At 40.0% G+C, this 13,671-nt stretch overlaps 1 protein-coding gene and 1 long non-coding RNA gene across 2 annotated transcripts; both read right to left on the reverse strand.

Annotated features, from left to right (window-relative positions):
- Positions 1-948: 948 nt before the first annotated feature.
- Positions 949-11,148, reverse strand: LOC107723009 (tumor protein p53-inducible nuclear protein 2-like; the record flags this gene model as incomplete). Its single annotated transcript, XM_016531510.1, has 3 exons — positions 949-2,868; positions 7,600-7,729; positions 11,055-11,148. Coding segments are annotated over 3 exons (492 nt in total), but the record flags the coding sequence as incomplete, so codon positions are not given.
- Position 11,149: 1 nt separating this feature from the next.
- On the reverse strand, positions 11,150-12,380 carry LOC107723022 (uncharacterized). The gene is made up of 2 exons (XR_001637881.1): positions 12,143-12,380; positions 11,150-11,301 (listed from the first exon to the last, which is right to left on the reverse strand). It is a non-coding gene; the product is annotated as an uncharacterized LOC107723022 (long non-coding RNA).
- Between the last annotated feature and the right edge of the window lie 1,291 nt (positions 12,381-13,671).

Consider the following 13,671-nt stretch of genomic DNA (forward strand, 5'->3'; position numbering starts at 1 on the left):
TAAGACAGTGCAAACTTCTCAAAGTCTCAAAAAATTCACAAACAGTCATATAATTATATACTTTAAGCACCATTGTTAGTCTATTCATTACTGAATACACATAAGATAATCACAACGTGGTGGATGCATTTCCTGTAAATGTGCCGAGAGTATTCGCTGACTATCAAGGAAGAGCCCATTTTAGGATTCAACGTATGCGTTAGTGTGAGTGCATGTGTGCTGGGTCCGTCAAAAGAGAGAGTCGCTGACCCAGCAACCTCTGACAGACATCAGAATACAATGAAGATGTAAAGCACAATCGTATAATCGATATTTAAAAGGTATGATGAAATGCAAATAATGACATCTTCTGAAAAACGGATGTTTTGAGAAGCAGAGAAATGGTAAACAGCATACTGCTAAATACCATGATTCTCCATAAAACGTAAGACAGTGCAAACTTCTCAAAGTCTCAAAAAATTCACAAACAGTCATATAATTATATACTTTAAGCACCATTGTTAGTCTATTCATTACTGAATACACATAAGATAATCACAACGTGGTGGATGCATTTCCTGTAAATGTGCCGAGAGTATTCGCTGACTATCAAGGAAGAGCCCATTTTAGGATTCAACGTATGCGTTAGTGTGAGTGCATGTGTGCTGGGTCCGTCAAAAGAGAGAGACGCTGACCCAGCAACCTCTGACAGACATCAGAATTACAATGAAGATGTAAAGCACAATCGTATAATCGATATTTAAAAGGTATGATGAAATGCAAATAATGACATCTTCTGAAAAACGGATGTTTTGAGAAGCAGAGAAATGGTAATGGGAAACGTTTTCGTTCTTTGTCTCTGTGGTCACAGTGATTTCACACAAAAGCATTAAGTGCTGGACAGGGGAACTTTCGAGCTACACTGAAAGCTTTGCAATGGACATATGATTTTTTTTTTGTGGAGCATCAGGTCAATCTCACAAAAACTTGACAAATTGCATCCCAAAATCAAAAGTAACTATATTTTGCAGATTATGCAGTCATCTTGACAATTTTTTGTGAAATTCACCAAACAGTAATCTTCCATGAAGCAAATAAAGAGTCACAATCGATACTATCCTGCACATTCTAGAAGCAATTATATCCATAGTCTACGGCAACCTCTCCTCAGTGCTATAAGTTGATCTGTAAAGACATTGCACATTGCCCCGATACTCCTGCGATCGCTTCCTATTAGATCAGATGTTGACAGGGGGCTATCATGTCAGCTTTAGCTTCATGTCACATTTTAGGGAAATGCTAAACAGCTATATCCCTAAAAGATCATTGAAAAATAATAATGAATCTTCTTCGTAATATGTTGTTGTTGTTATATGAGTACTATCCATGATGGACCCTCTGTCAGTTTACCTGAAGGCTCTGTTTCAAAATCTAGTGAGCTAGATACCTTAAGAAGCTGCCTCAAGAGACATGAATTAAAACAGATTTCAATAGAGTTTGATGGTGACATGTTGCTAAGCTGTTTTCTATAATTTTTGGTACTGAATTAATTACAAAATACACAAGAGTTTTGATGCTTACAGTTGATTCCAGTAGAATTTGATGTTAGCATGTTGCTAAGCTAACGCAAGGCAATGGTCTAATAAGCACAAATTCATAACACACCTAAATATTGGGTGTAAATATCTATTTATAAATGCACTGGGGTATTTTTCCCATTCAGACTATGTATAGAATTGACAGTGCCCACTTTCTCCAACATCTTGAATTGATTTCTTCAGTGAAATTGCCTTTTCTTGGAAGGATGCTACCTTTGCGGAAGCACACCTATAAATGGTGTTTCCTAAATGCTGTTTAGATAGGCAACTCACTAGGTTTAGGAAGAGAGGTCATACAAAAGCAAGCAATTAAATGAAATTGTTTGGGAGTCGAATTACTTTTGAAAGCTAGCACCGCTATGCTGAAAACCAGGCAGCAACATCTACTTTGAAATGACCTCTTTACAAACATATCTGGCTAGATTTGTCTTAATCTTCAAACTCTCAACTGCATGTATCTGTTTACTATTCTTGCTCACTCACACTATCTACATACTTTTCATTCTTGTTGTCTTTAAGTGACCTTTTTTATTGCTGTAGTAGCTTTTTGTTCTCTCAGTGTGATGTGATCTTAGGATCATATTTCCATGAAGCATTCAGTGGTTGGCTCCTTCTTTTGACAATTTAACCTGATTATGTTTCAACGAACAGTGTCAATGTACCTGAAGTGTCATTGTTATACATTTAGAGGGATGTATGTAAAGATACAGAGTTTACATGTGTCTCCTTTTCAGCTATACTCCCAGATACTGATTTAGGTGTTATTGGAGGTACATGGCCATTTAAGCAAATAAATGAATCGTCTTAGAGTAATTGTGCTTGGTAGTGCGTTTCCAAATAAGAGTGAAAAGAGGATAAACTGGCTTGTACTCAAAGACAAACCTGATTAATATGAAACTGAATAACATTATGTACATAAAACCAGTAAAAGCAAAAGGAGAACTTGAGAAGGTAGGGGATTTATTGGGAGGTGTGGGTTTTCTTGGGGTGGGTTATAATGCCCTCAATGTAAACTTTAATGCATCAGTGGCAGACGTTGCGCTGGCACGGTTGGTGCAGGAAGGAGTTGCGGGTGTGGGTTGCGCGCCGTTGCACCTGTTCACGCACACGGTTTTGGCGCTGCATGCGGTTGCGTGCCAGGTGGCGACGCTCAGTGCGGGCTTTGGCCCTCTGGACCCTGGAGACCTGGGTGACTTTAGCCAGGGCGCCTGCTTGTGCGGCTGCTCCTCGGGTCACCCGTGTGGGCATGCTGCTCCTGGTCATTACGGGCGCTGCTGATTCAGACATCCTGCTGGAACAGTGCAGATAGGAGGAGGAATGGAAAGCATTGGAGTGAGAAGCAAATGGACAGAATGGAGTGAAAATGAAATGAGAAGATAAGAAGATGGAAGACAAAATTAGGACATTGTCCAAGTTTTTCATATTCAGCATGATTTTTATTTGGTGTAAGTCAGGGGTGTCCAGTCCTGCACCTGGAGAGCCAAAGTCCTGCAGTGTTTATCTCTAGTTCGCTACAACACACCTTGATTAGCTGGTTCAGGTGCGTTTAACTGGGGATGGAAATCAACTCTGCAAGAGGCCCGTGAGGACCAGGATTGGACACTCCTGGTGTAAGTGCTGACATTTCCTACAACAGGGGTGTCCAAACCTGTTCCTGGAAAGCCAATGTCCTGCAGAGTTTAGCTCCAACTTGCCTCAACACACTTGCCTGGATGTAGGGCTGCACGATAAATCGAAATGAAATGCAATTGTTATGTGTATCTTTCAGTGAAGCACGGTTCTGTGATCAGCAGTAAGTCTCCATCCGAAGGCCAGAGGGCGCTCTCGCGAGGAAACACCAAATACGCCCCGCAGAAGAAACCCAGGAAATTCCTATAGCGGTTGCTGAATAAACGGAAGATTTAAATGCTTTCTTTGATTCAACGTGACTAATAAACACATGGCTATGGCAATATATGGTTTATCTGAGTTCTTATTATTATAATTTTTATTATAAAAAAGTATATAATAATGCAATGTTAATCGACATAGCCTTTATCACTGCTTAGAATACTATGAAATATGTTGCATGCCTTATTCTGTGTAAGAAGCCACATCATCTCAAAGAAGGATATTTCAAACACTCGGCTGACGTTATGAAGTGAGTTTGGAGTAAAAATATTATTAAATGTGGTATTTTCATGTGCTTTCAGATGGAGCAGCATTTACTACACAGAGCCGTAGTTTACCGAGAAGCTACGCAAACAGCTGTCATTATCGTGAACGATTTCTTCGATTTCATAATCGGTTGATTATATTGTCTGCGTTTTGCGTAGCTTGCTGCTCCATCTGAAAGCAGGTTATGGAGATTTACTACTAATCACAGAGCCTGCTTTACTGACAACATGTGCATGACAATCGCATTCGATTAATCGTGCAGCCCTGCCTGGATATTTCTAGTATGCCTAGTAAGACCTTGATTAGCTGGTTCAGGTGTGTTTAATTAGGGTTGGAGATAAACTCTGCAGGACATTGGCCCTCCAGGAGGAGCAGGATTGGACACTCCTGGTGTAAGTGCTGACATATCCTACAACAGGAGTGTCCAAACCTGTTCCTGGAAGGCCAATGTCCTGCAGAGTTTAACTCCAACATGAACACGCTTGCCTAGAAGTTTCTAGTGAGTATAAAGATCTTGTTTAGTTGGTCCAGGTGTTTTTAATTAGGGTTGATAAACTCTGGAGGAAAGTGGCCCTCCAGGAACTGATTTGGACACCCCTGTCTTACAATATTTATTACATACAAATGTTGAATGCATTGGTTTATAGATGAACAACAGTGGTCATTAACAGCCAATTTAAGTGGTCAGTTTTTTCATTTAGGAATGTCTGATCTTCACGATATAGAGAATATTATTGCAGGGTACATTTAAGAGGCAGTGTACCAAATTTAGTAAAAAATCATCCACCAGGTGGTACTATATGTGAATTTCTTATAGGCTACGTCCGAAAGCTTAGGCAGCTGACTTGCTGCCCTATCAGGCAATGAATATGCAGACAGAAAGTACCTCCCATAACTGATTTTGAACAGGCTTCTGAGCTTAATAGTTTAATGATCTACAACATACAGATAGAAAGAACTCTGGTGATAACTAAGCAGATTATTTAATTATGGTAGTACAAATTCCTTGTTAGAAATGACATGAAAACTTGGTCAAAAACATACATTTAAACACAAACTGACCACCAACTACATGGTTCAGGCACCATATTAATTTTTTTTGCTTAATTGTCACGGAATTGAATGCATAGAATCGTGGGATATCATAGGCAGTGAAGGATACATCTGTGCTGCCTTCAGAAAACGATCACATGAAGGTATCACAGCAGACAGGATATGACATGATCATTGGATTCGGACATTGACATGCCTTGTTGCTTTCCTATCTCTGTATGCTGCCTGCAGATGTCGCGTTTTTCAGCTTTCGGACGTAACCATATTATGTACTAACTAGGCCAGGTCTAGGCAACTCTGGCCCTTGAGATCCACTTTCCTGCAGAGTTTAGCTCCAACCTTGATCAAACTCGCCTACCTTTAGCTTTCTAGTAATCCTGAAGACCGTGATTAGCTTGTTCAGGTGTTCGATTAAGGTTGGAGCAAAGCTCATAAGCTGCATTTCCATTACCCTTCAAATTGCGCAAACTGAAATTGCTAATTGAAAATACGCCTATTGGAAACACGCCAATTTCGTGAAAACTCCCATATATCGCAAAAAAAGTTTACGCTCACATGAGGTGGTTTTTCAGGTAATTCGAAAAATGATTATTTAGCAAAATTGCAATGGAAATGGTTATTTCGCATTCACAGGTCACCTGGCGTACATAAGTCACATGATCATTCTTTAATGTACTATGACCTCAAAGAAACACCTCATGCGTGGCAGCTCTCAAGTATAAGGGGCTTTTCTTGTCATTAATGCTTGGATAACCCCTTATTTACACTACATTACGGCTACGACACGGCCACTCTAGTCAATGATTGTGTTCATACCAGCTGCGCCGCGGCATGTTTCAGAAGCATCCCAAAAGCAAATCTCTGCGCTCCTTCTCTAAAAATACACGCCTACATCTCCTTCGATTAAAAATAATGGCTAGTGCGGTGGCTGCAATATACGTAAACCTACCAACACCTGTCACCATGACTTATCGCGAGAAAATTTGTTTTAATTTTAGTCGCATAACATGGAAACAATGGAAAGTGTTTTTTTTATCGACATTTATAAAATATCGCAAAGGTTTTGCGCAAATCTGTAATTGAAACGCACCTATAGAACCCCTGAACTAGGCCCAACAAAATGTCAACACCAGCAAGCAATAAATCAAGATGTGTTAATCCAGGGGTGTCCAAACGTGGTCCTGGAGGGCCACTGTCCTTCAGAGTTTTCCTTCTGCTTGCCTCAACACACCTGCCTGCAAGTTTCCAGTTTGCCCAGTAAGACCTTGATTAGCTGGTTCAGGTGTGTTTAATTGGGATTGGAGCTAAACTTTGCAGGGCATCGGCCCTCTAGGAACAGGATTGGACACCCCTGCATTAGTCCATGTTTTTGTCCTAACCAACTGTGACGACAAGACATTTTGTCAGTCACCAGTGGCCTGTAGCACGAAGCGAGATGAACAAACTCTAAGTTGCAGAGTAAGTTTTGAGTTGACAAAAAGCCAACCTGGTTTAGACCAAGTTCACCGGGCTCACAAAGCCTGATACAAACGTTCTCTGTCAACTCGGAGTTTGAACCAGGGTTTGTGATTAACTCTGGAGTATGTGCACCTGAACGTGTGGCACTTCTCGCAAGAGTCAGCGCAATTCACTTTTCTGCTGAATTTTACCATCAGTTCAAGCCCGAAAAGGGAACAGAGTCGCGTGACAGACACAGTGATGATGCTCGTATGTATTTGCAGTACACAAGCCGCGATTAAGAAAGCTGACTCTGTGATCACGCACACACACACATACGACGCGATACACTACACGGCGCCAAAAATCTGCGCCAGATTGTCATAGCAAAGTCAGAATTGACCCATTTTATTTTAGAAATAGCCTTTGCACAGCCAGCCTTGTAGGCTACTCTCCTAGGTTCACAAAACTGTCGTCCATAAAATGCGTTGCACAAATTCGAACATCTGGGTTGTGCTGTTCTGTTGTAAATAAATCTTAACCAATGATTCCTCATTGCATCTACTTCCGGAAGGCCAAATAAAGTGCTTTTGCTTTCGCACAGAAACACACAGCGTCTCCCTGACATGGCTGCATCAACACTACTGCGGTTCCTGAAACCACGCCTTCTTTCTTTTCATGAACATTTGGGCGGCATTATGCTAATATTTCCGCATCGTGACGTAGACATGTGGGGGCGTGTTTGAATGAGGCGTTTTAGCCCGGGCTGGATCAGCCTTCTCTTTTAGATAGAATAAATCCTTTTGTGGGAGACTTTGAGCTTTGTAACTCTGCAGATCTTATACATGCACAAATAGCTACATAACACACTAAAGAAAAGGAAAAATAGAAATCGCATCATATGACCCCTTTAAATACGAAGCTTAAAATTAATTGCCACTTCATATAAAAATATGAATATACTCTATGAATTATAAACAATTACAATTAATTTAATATAAATATAATAAATAAGTAGCTGCAAAAGTCAGGCAATTTTGTCTCAAAAAATTATTTGACTGTAAACTGCTTTAATTTGGAGCGAGAGATACGGGGGAGTGGCTTCATTGCATCAGATATGTCACTGCTCACAGCTGATTGGTCCAGTTTGGGTTTGCGATCTCTAACCCAGAATAAAACCTGCTCTGGAGCAGGATAGCCATGTAGCGCGAGTTACCATGGTGATGAAACCCGCTCAAAACCAACCCATCATCTTGAGCCCGAAAACTCAGAGTTTGCTCAAACTAAATGTGAACTTACCTGGGTAAAGCAACAAACACAAACCAAGTGAAATCTCACTGCAGAAAAGAACGCAAACAGCGGAAGTTAAATTTACCTGACACTGCCATTCAGGCTGGTGGTGCTCTCTTCCACCGCAGGGAGAGGGCCAGCGGAGACGTACACAGACATGCTGGGGTGCTCGATGAGGAGGTCCTCCATGGGGCTAGCCTCCGCCGTGGCTCCCTCTGCAGTAAAACAGGGGGGAGGGGTGACAAACCAGCTCTCATCCATGCTGCAGGAACACGGTCCCCGCTCACTTAACAACACATTCACTTCTACTGACTCAAGGTGAGAGAAGGAGGCGGGATCAGGAGGAGAGCAGATGGAAGGGAAGGAAGGATGTGCCGCCTGTATCCTGCCTGCTCTAGTCCTGCGGTTTCTGCAGGTGGGAGGAGAGGGGCCGCATATCTGAGATGCATGACATTCACTGCGGGGACGGGCGCATGCTACTGAAGCTGCCTCTGGCCCATCCTCACCTTCAGTGAAGTAGGAAGTGATAGAAGACAGAACAGGGTGTGTTTCCAGAATATGAAAGGTTTGGTTGAAGCCATGCAAGTGGGGGATGCCAGTACCATGAGCACACATACCAATAAAAGGAAATCATTCAAATATGGACAAATGAGAAGGGATACAGAAACAACAGAAAAACATAAAATACTACCATTAGTTGCTTTAAAACCCTTTTAAATTATCATGATCTACTCACCATGTACTACTTTGTACTACTAAGTCCCAACAACTTGGTTCCAAAACCTAGTGAGATGCCTACTTGTGCAGCATTTCAAATGGAAAGCGTGTCATTTCTAGTAATAGTCTGAACAGCCCAATGGACCTTTTACACATTTCCGGGTTTCTCAGCAGCGGAAGTCGTCATAGTTTGGTTAACTTCGAGAGCAGTGAATGGGAGAGTACCACAAAAATATAATAGAGAGAGACTGATAATGGCAGTCAGAAGAGAGAACGATGTCAAATTTACCGTCCCTCCCATTGGCGCTGCATTAGAAACACCCTCCCATTAGCGTTAACTCGTTTTTTTTTTTTTTTGTAATTTGATGCAGATGTAATATAATACAAATAATAGTGTTATAAATTTACATACATAAAAATAAAAAAAATAAAATTATGAAAAACTTTCGAGGATTTACGATGCTGATGACCGTTAAACGCGTCACAGTCTTGTGACACTTACTCAGCCATTGGCGACAGTTGGGAGGGACTATCGTGAATAATGGCTAAAAGAGGGAGATTGTAACAGGAATTACACACTTCACCAAACCTCAGAGCCCAGGGGTTGATAGAGTTACCTGTTCATTAAAACCAGATTATTATTTCAGGTAGTTATGCTGACCGTTTTACTAACTTGCTTAGGGATATGTTGGTGCCAATAGCCTAGAAGGCAGTGTGCTGACATAAAAGGCCGTTATGTTGCGGGTATCCTGAGTTTGAGTCCGAGTCCCGGACCCCTCGCTCTCTCCTACTTCGTTTCCTGTCTACTTTTGGCAAAAAAAAAAAAAAAAAAAACTTGCATGGATATTTGCTGCATTCAAAATATGTCTACAACCTTGCTATATAGTATGTGAAAACAGCACACCAAAGGAGTAGTATGCAGTAATGTTAAGAAAAAAATGGTAGGTGAGAAGTACCTGGATGACCTATTACTTCTAATGAGGTTCTGGAGCACACATTCGATGTACAGTTTACTGTGCTGAGTTGCGAATGGCACTGATGCTGGCTCACGCAGCAGTGATAATATGGTGGATCTAGTATTTCTGAATTTTATTCATACTACTTATATTTATACTACATTGAACATAGGGCTGCACGATAAATCGAAATGAAATCGAAATCGCGATTAGGCAGAAGCTGCGATTGTCATGCGTATCTTTCAGTGAAGCACGGTTCTGTGATCAGCTGTAAATCTCCATCCGAAGGCCAGAGGGCGCTCTCGCGAGGAAACTCCAAATACGCCTCGCAGAAGAAACCCAGGAAATCCCTATAGCAGTTGCTGAATAAACAGAAGATTTAACTGCTTTCATTGATTCAACATGACAAATAAACACACGGCTACAGCAATATGGTTTATCGGAGTTCTTATTATTATCATTTTTATTATAATAAAGTATATAATAATGCAATGCTAATCGACATAGTGATAAAGGCTGCTTAGAATACTTTGAAATATGTTGCGTGCCTTATTCTGTGTAAGATGTCACATCATCTCACAGAAGGATTTACTTCAAACACTCGGCTGACGTTATGAAGTGAGTTTGGAGTAAAAACATGTTATTAAATGTGGTATTTTCACGTGCTTTCAGATGGAGCAGCATTTACTTCACAGAGCCGTAGTTCACTGACAAGCTATGCAAACAGCTGTCATTATCGTGAACCATTTATTCGATTTCATAATCGTATGATTATATCGTCTGCGATTTGTTTGCGCAGCGTAGCTTGTCAGAGATCTACGGCTTTGTGTAGTAAATGCAGCTCCATCTGAAAGCAGGTGATGGAGATTTACTATTAATCACAGAACCAGCTTTACTGACAAGATGTGCATGACAATCGCATTCGATTAATCGTGCAGCCCTAATTGAACATATTTAATGCTTTCAAATCAAATGTAGTACCTGCTAGACAGTATGCGATTTTGGACTATAGCACACTAAGTCTGAAATTGTCGTTTGCGTTTTTTTCGTATTCGTCATCCTTTCCTATCAAAATGCTTGTTACGGATGTGAAAACGCAGAAAATCGAACCTGATCCAAATTATTTTATGATGGATGAAAGTTTCGGTGGCAGTGTGTAAACGTGATTGACACAGCGTGAGGTCGTGTTTACTTTTTAACATGCAAAAATTTCAGACAAGAATTTCAAAATCAACTGAATGTGTGCAATGACCTTATGATGGTAGTTGATCTGGAATAGAAAGCTATGCTAATTTTGTTGATGTTGCTATTTGTGCGATGTACACCATTAGCACCATTTGCATTCTTTGAGTTATTATATGCTGTATGGCACATTTTGAACTCAACGACACACAAAATTGAGCTGTGCAGCTACAAGTATTTATATTTACATACAAAGAGTATGATTTGGGCCTTAAGAGTATCATATCTTTAGCTTAGCAAAATGCTATTTTTAGCATTTGATGATTCCTGTGGGCTTTGCCTGAGGATTACTATTTGCATGTTATGCATGCATGACTGTTAAAACAGTTGCTGGCTATGAAAAGCATTGCAGACCGGGTTCCATGGTGGTTGTGGTGATGCCTCACAAGCTGCCGTAAATAGTGAGGCAGGTCACTAGGTTTTGGAACCAAGCCGATTTTTCCAAATTCATAAAGATTAATTCATTACATTCAGTAGATTGTTGCCTTTTTACTCCGACATACTCTTCAAACTTGAAACTAACTTAAATATAATTTGTTCCTTGCCTTTATTTTAAATTTAGTAAATGTATACATTTAGGTCCCATTAAAGGCAGAGTTTTGTGTTGTTTGTGTAGGACACTCACCGTGCAGATTGACCAGGAGCCATCCCTCTTCATCAGCCTCAGACACACAGGGCTTCGGTCCCTTCAGATCTGGAGTAACTTCTTCTTCGCTTCCGTTTTTTAATAGCTGTTTAATTAACTAAAGTTGCTAATTTTTGTGTTTTTGTCAGTGATGTAACAGATGGCAGGTTGATCACAGGTGTATTGGCCTTTTTTGAGTCTTCAGAGAAGGCGCAGTATAATATAAGGTCTCACTTGGTGCAAAGATCTACATTTGACAAAGACAGAAAAAAAAAGAACAGACTTGGTCAAGAAAACCATATCATAAAATAACATTAAATAAAAATAACATTTAGCAACCTCTAGAACAATCAATTTAGTGGCACTATGAGTATTTGGCTTTTTTTTAATTTTTTTTTTACATTTTGTAATGTAATATAATAATGTGGTTTATAAATAATTTACATTTATTTATTTACTTATTGTTTACAGATGAATCCAAGGCAACCGTGGCCATATATTTGAAAAACAGTAAAGCAAAAAGCGAATATGAATGCAAAACGCATAAGAGCAGTGAACAGGAGCATATAATGCGGAGAGAGACTGAGCGCAAAGGGTCACAGCAATGACAGCTCGGATCAAGGGTATTACCAGCTCTCAAATCACTCATATAACCACAGCCTGTATACAGCAGCCCTAAAAATCACATTCTCTTCAATAATAAAGCTGGTTTCATCAAAATCCGACGGTTGATGAGCGAGTTGCTGCAGATACAGGCTTGTCCCTAACGTAACATATCACACATCTAACTCACTGCTTCTAAACACGACTTGAAAACACAATATTGTAATGAATGCTATTTTTAAGCGACTTCTGTATGAAAAGATCAGAAAACCATCGACTGGCTTTGGTCTCTGCTATAAATACGATCTATCACGAGAGCAAAATAATGATGTCTTATGATAGGAATGACAACAGAATAAAATACTGTTCATACAGCTTTTATTAGCGCTTGCTTTCTACAAGGCAGGTCTGATCTAGTCCAGTTTCAACAGACGGACTAAAGTCTGCTACAAAACAGAAGAGATTCAGCATCTTACCTGTCTTACCTGCAAAATTATTCAAGTTGTAAACGTGAAGACCACACAATAAAAACAACAAAAATCTTAAAGCATAGCTTTAGGTATTCTTTTTGTATGAGGTAGTAATTTCACAAAAAAATGAAAAAGTCTTTCTTCTTAGAAGAAATCTGCGTGTAAATCGTGATTTACACGTCGCTTCAGTCGTCGCATCTGCAGCTTGTGTGTGTTTCCAGCAGATATGGTTTGTGATGTTATTGCTTCGCCAGCTGATCCGCTGATCAGAATATAGGACGTTCAGAACAGCTGATTGTGACGTCACGGCGCTGGCAGCAACGGCCTGACTCCGCCCACTCCGGCCGCTGGACCAATCAGAGGCTTACACCAGAGTGAAGCGGTGGGGGTTGGGCAGATAGAGTTATCATCAGCGTCATTGTACTTTAAAAAATCGCTTATGAATTCGCACACATCTACATTCAGCCTTAAAGCGGAAAGCATTTAGTATAGCTTGCGTGGTTTTATTGTGTATAGAATAATGCTGAAAAAGAATAAGGTTATTAGATGTTTACACTGTCAATACAGTTATTTTTATCTAGCACAGTTGAAAGTTATTTAAACTGTAGTCAGAGGTGTGTAACCATAAAATATTTTGACATAAAGGCCAAGCGAGCTGATATGAAATGATTTCACAGGCTTGCATCATTCGTTTGACTATATGTGATCCTGGACCACAAAACCAGTCATAAGTGTAGATTTATCATACACTGAATAAATAAGCTTTCCATTGATGTATGGTTTGTTAGGATAGGACAATATTTGAGATACAACTATTTGAAAATCTGGAATCTGAGGGTGCAAAAAAATCAAAATATTGAGAAAATCGCCTTTAAAGTTGTCCAGATGAAGTTCTTATGAAAGCACATTACTGTTTTGATATATTTACGGTAGGAAATTTACAAAATATCTTCATGGAACATGATCTTTACTTAATATCCTAATGATTTTTGGCATAAAAGAAAAATGGACAATTTTGACCCATACAATGTATTGCTACAAATATACCCCAGCGACTTAAGACTGCTTTTGTGCTCCAGGGTCACACATTGTCATTGCCTTTGGCTTGTCTGAGGTGCCTGTTTGAAATATAATGTCACTGGTGTGGCTTGGGCCGGTAAAGTGCATTTCTGGTAATGCAGGTAATATAATCGGTGTTATGTGAGCTCTGTCTCTTTAAACAGTGTTTGTAAATATTGCCTGTCCCTCCCTCTCCACATTCCTCACTATGGGGGCGGGACTTAGACTGCCACGTGTCTCAAGCAACCAATCACAACTCCTGGTCTGAAAACTGACATGTCAGCAACCAATGGAAAACAACTGGTATTTGGAAAGCTTTGACTGGCGTTTTTAAGCTTCAGGATCTTTAGATAGTAACTCGTATTATTTTTATTTGCATATTTGTTCTAACACTAGCAGACATGTAATAATTGTATGGTGATTACACATTACTAGACAATAGTAGCAATAGCAAAATTTTAATTGCATGTATTTTAGGATTATGA

Source organism: Sinocyclocheilus rhinocerous, unplaced genomic scaffold (assembly GCF_001515625.1).
Source record: "Sinocyclocheilus rhinocerous isolate Xijiao unplaced genomic scaffold, SAMN03320098_v1.1 scaffold664, whole genome shotgun sequence".
Lineage (NCBI taxonomy): Eukaryota > Metazoa > Chordata > Actinopteri > Cypriniformes > Cyprinidae > Sinocyclocheilus > Sinocyclocheilus rhinocerous.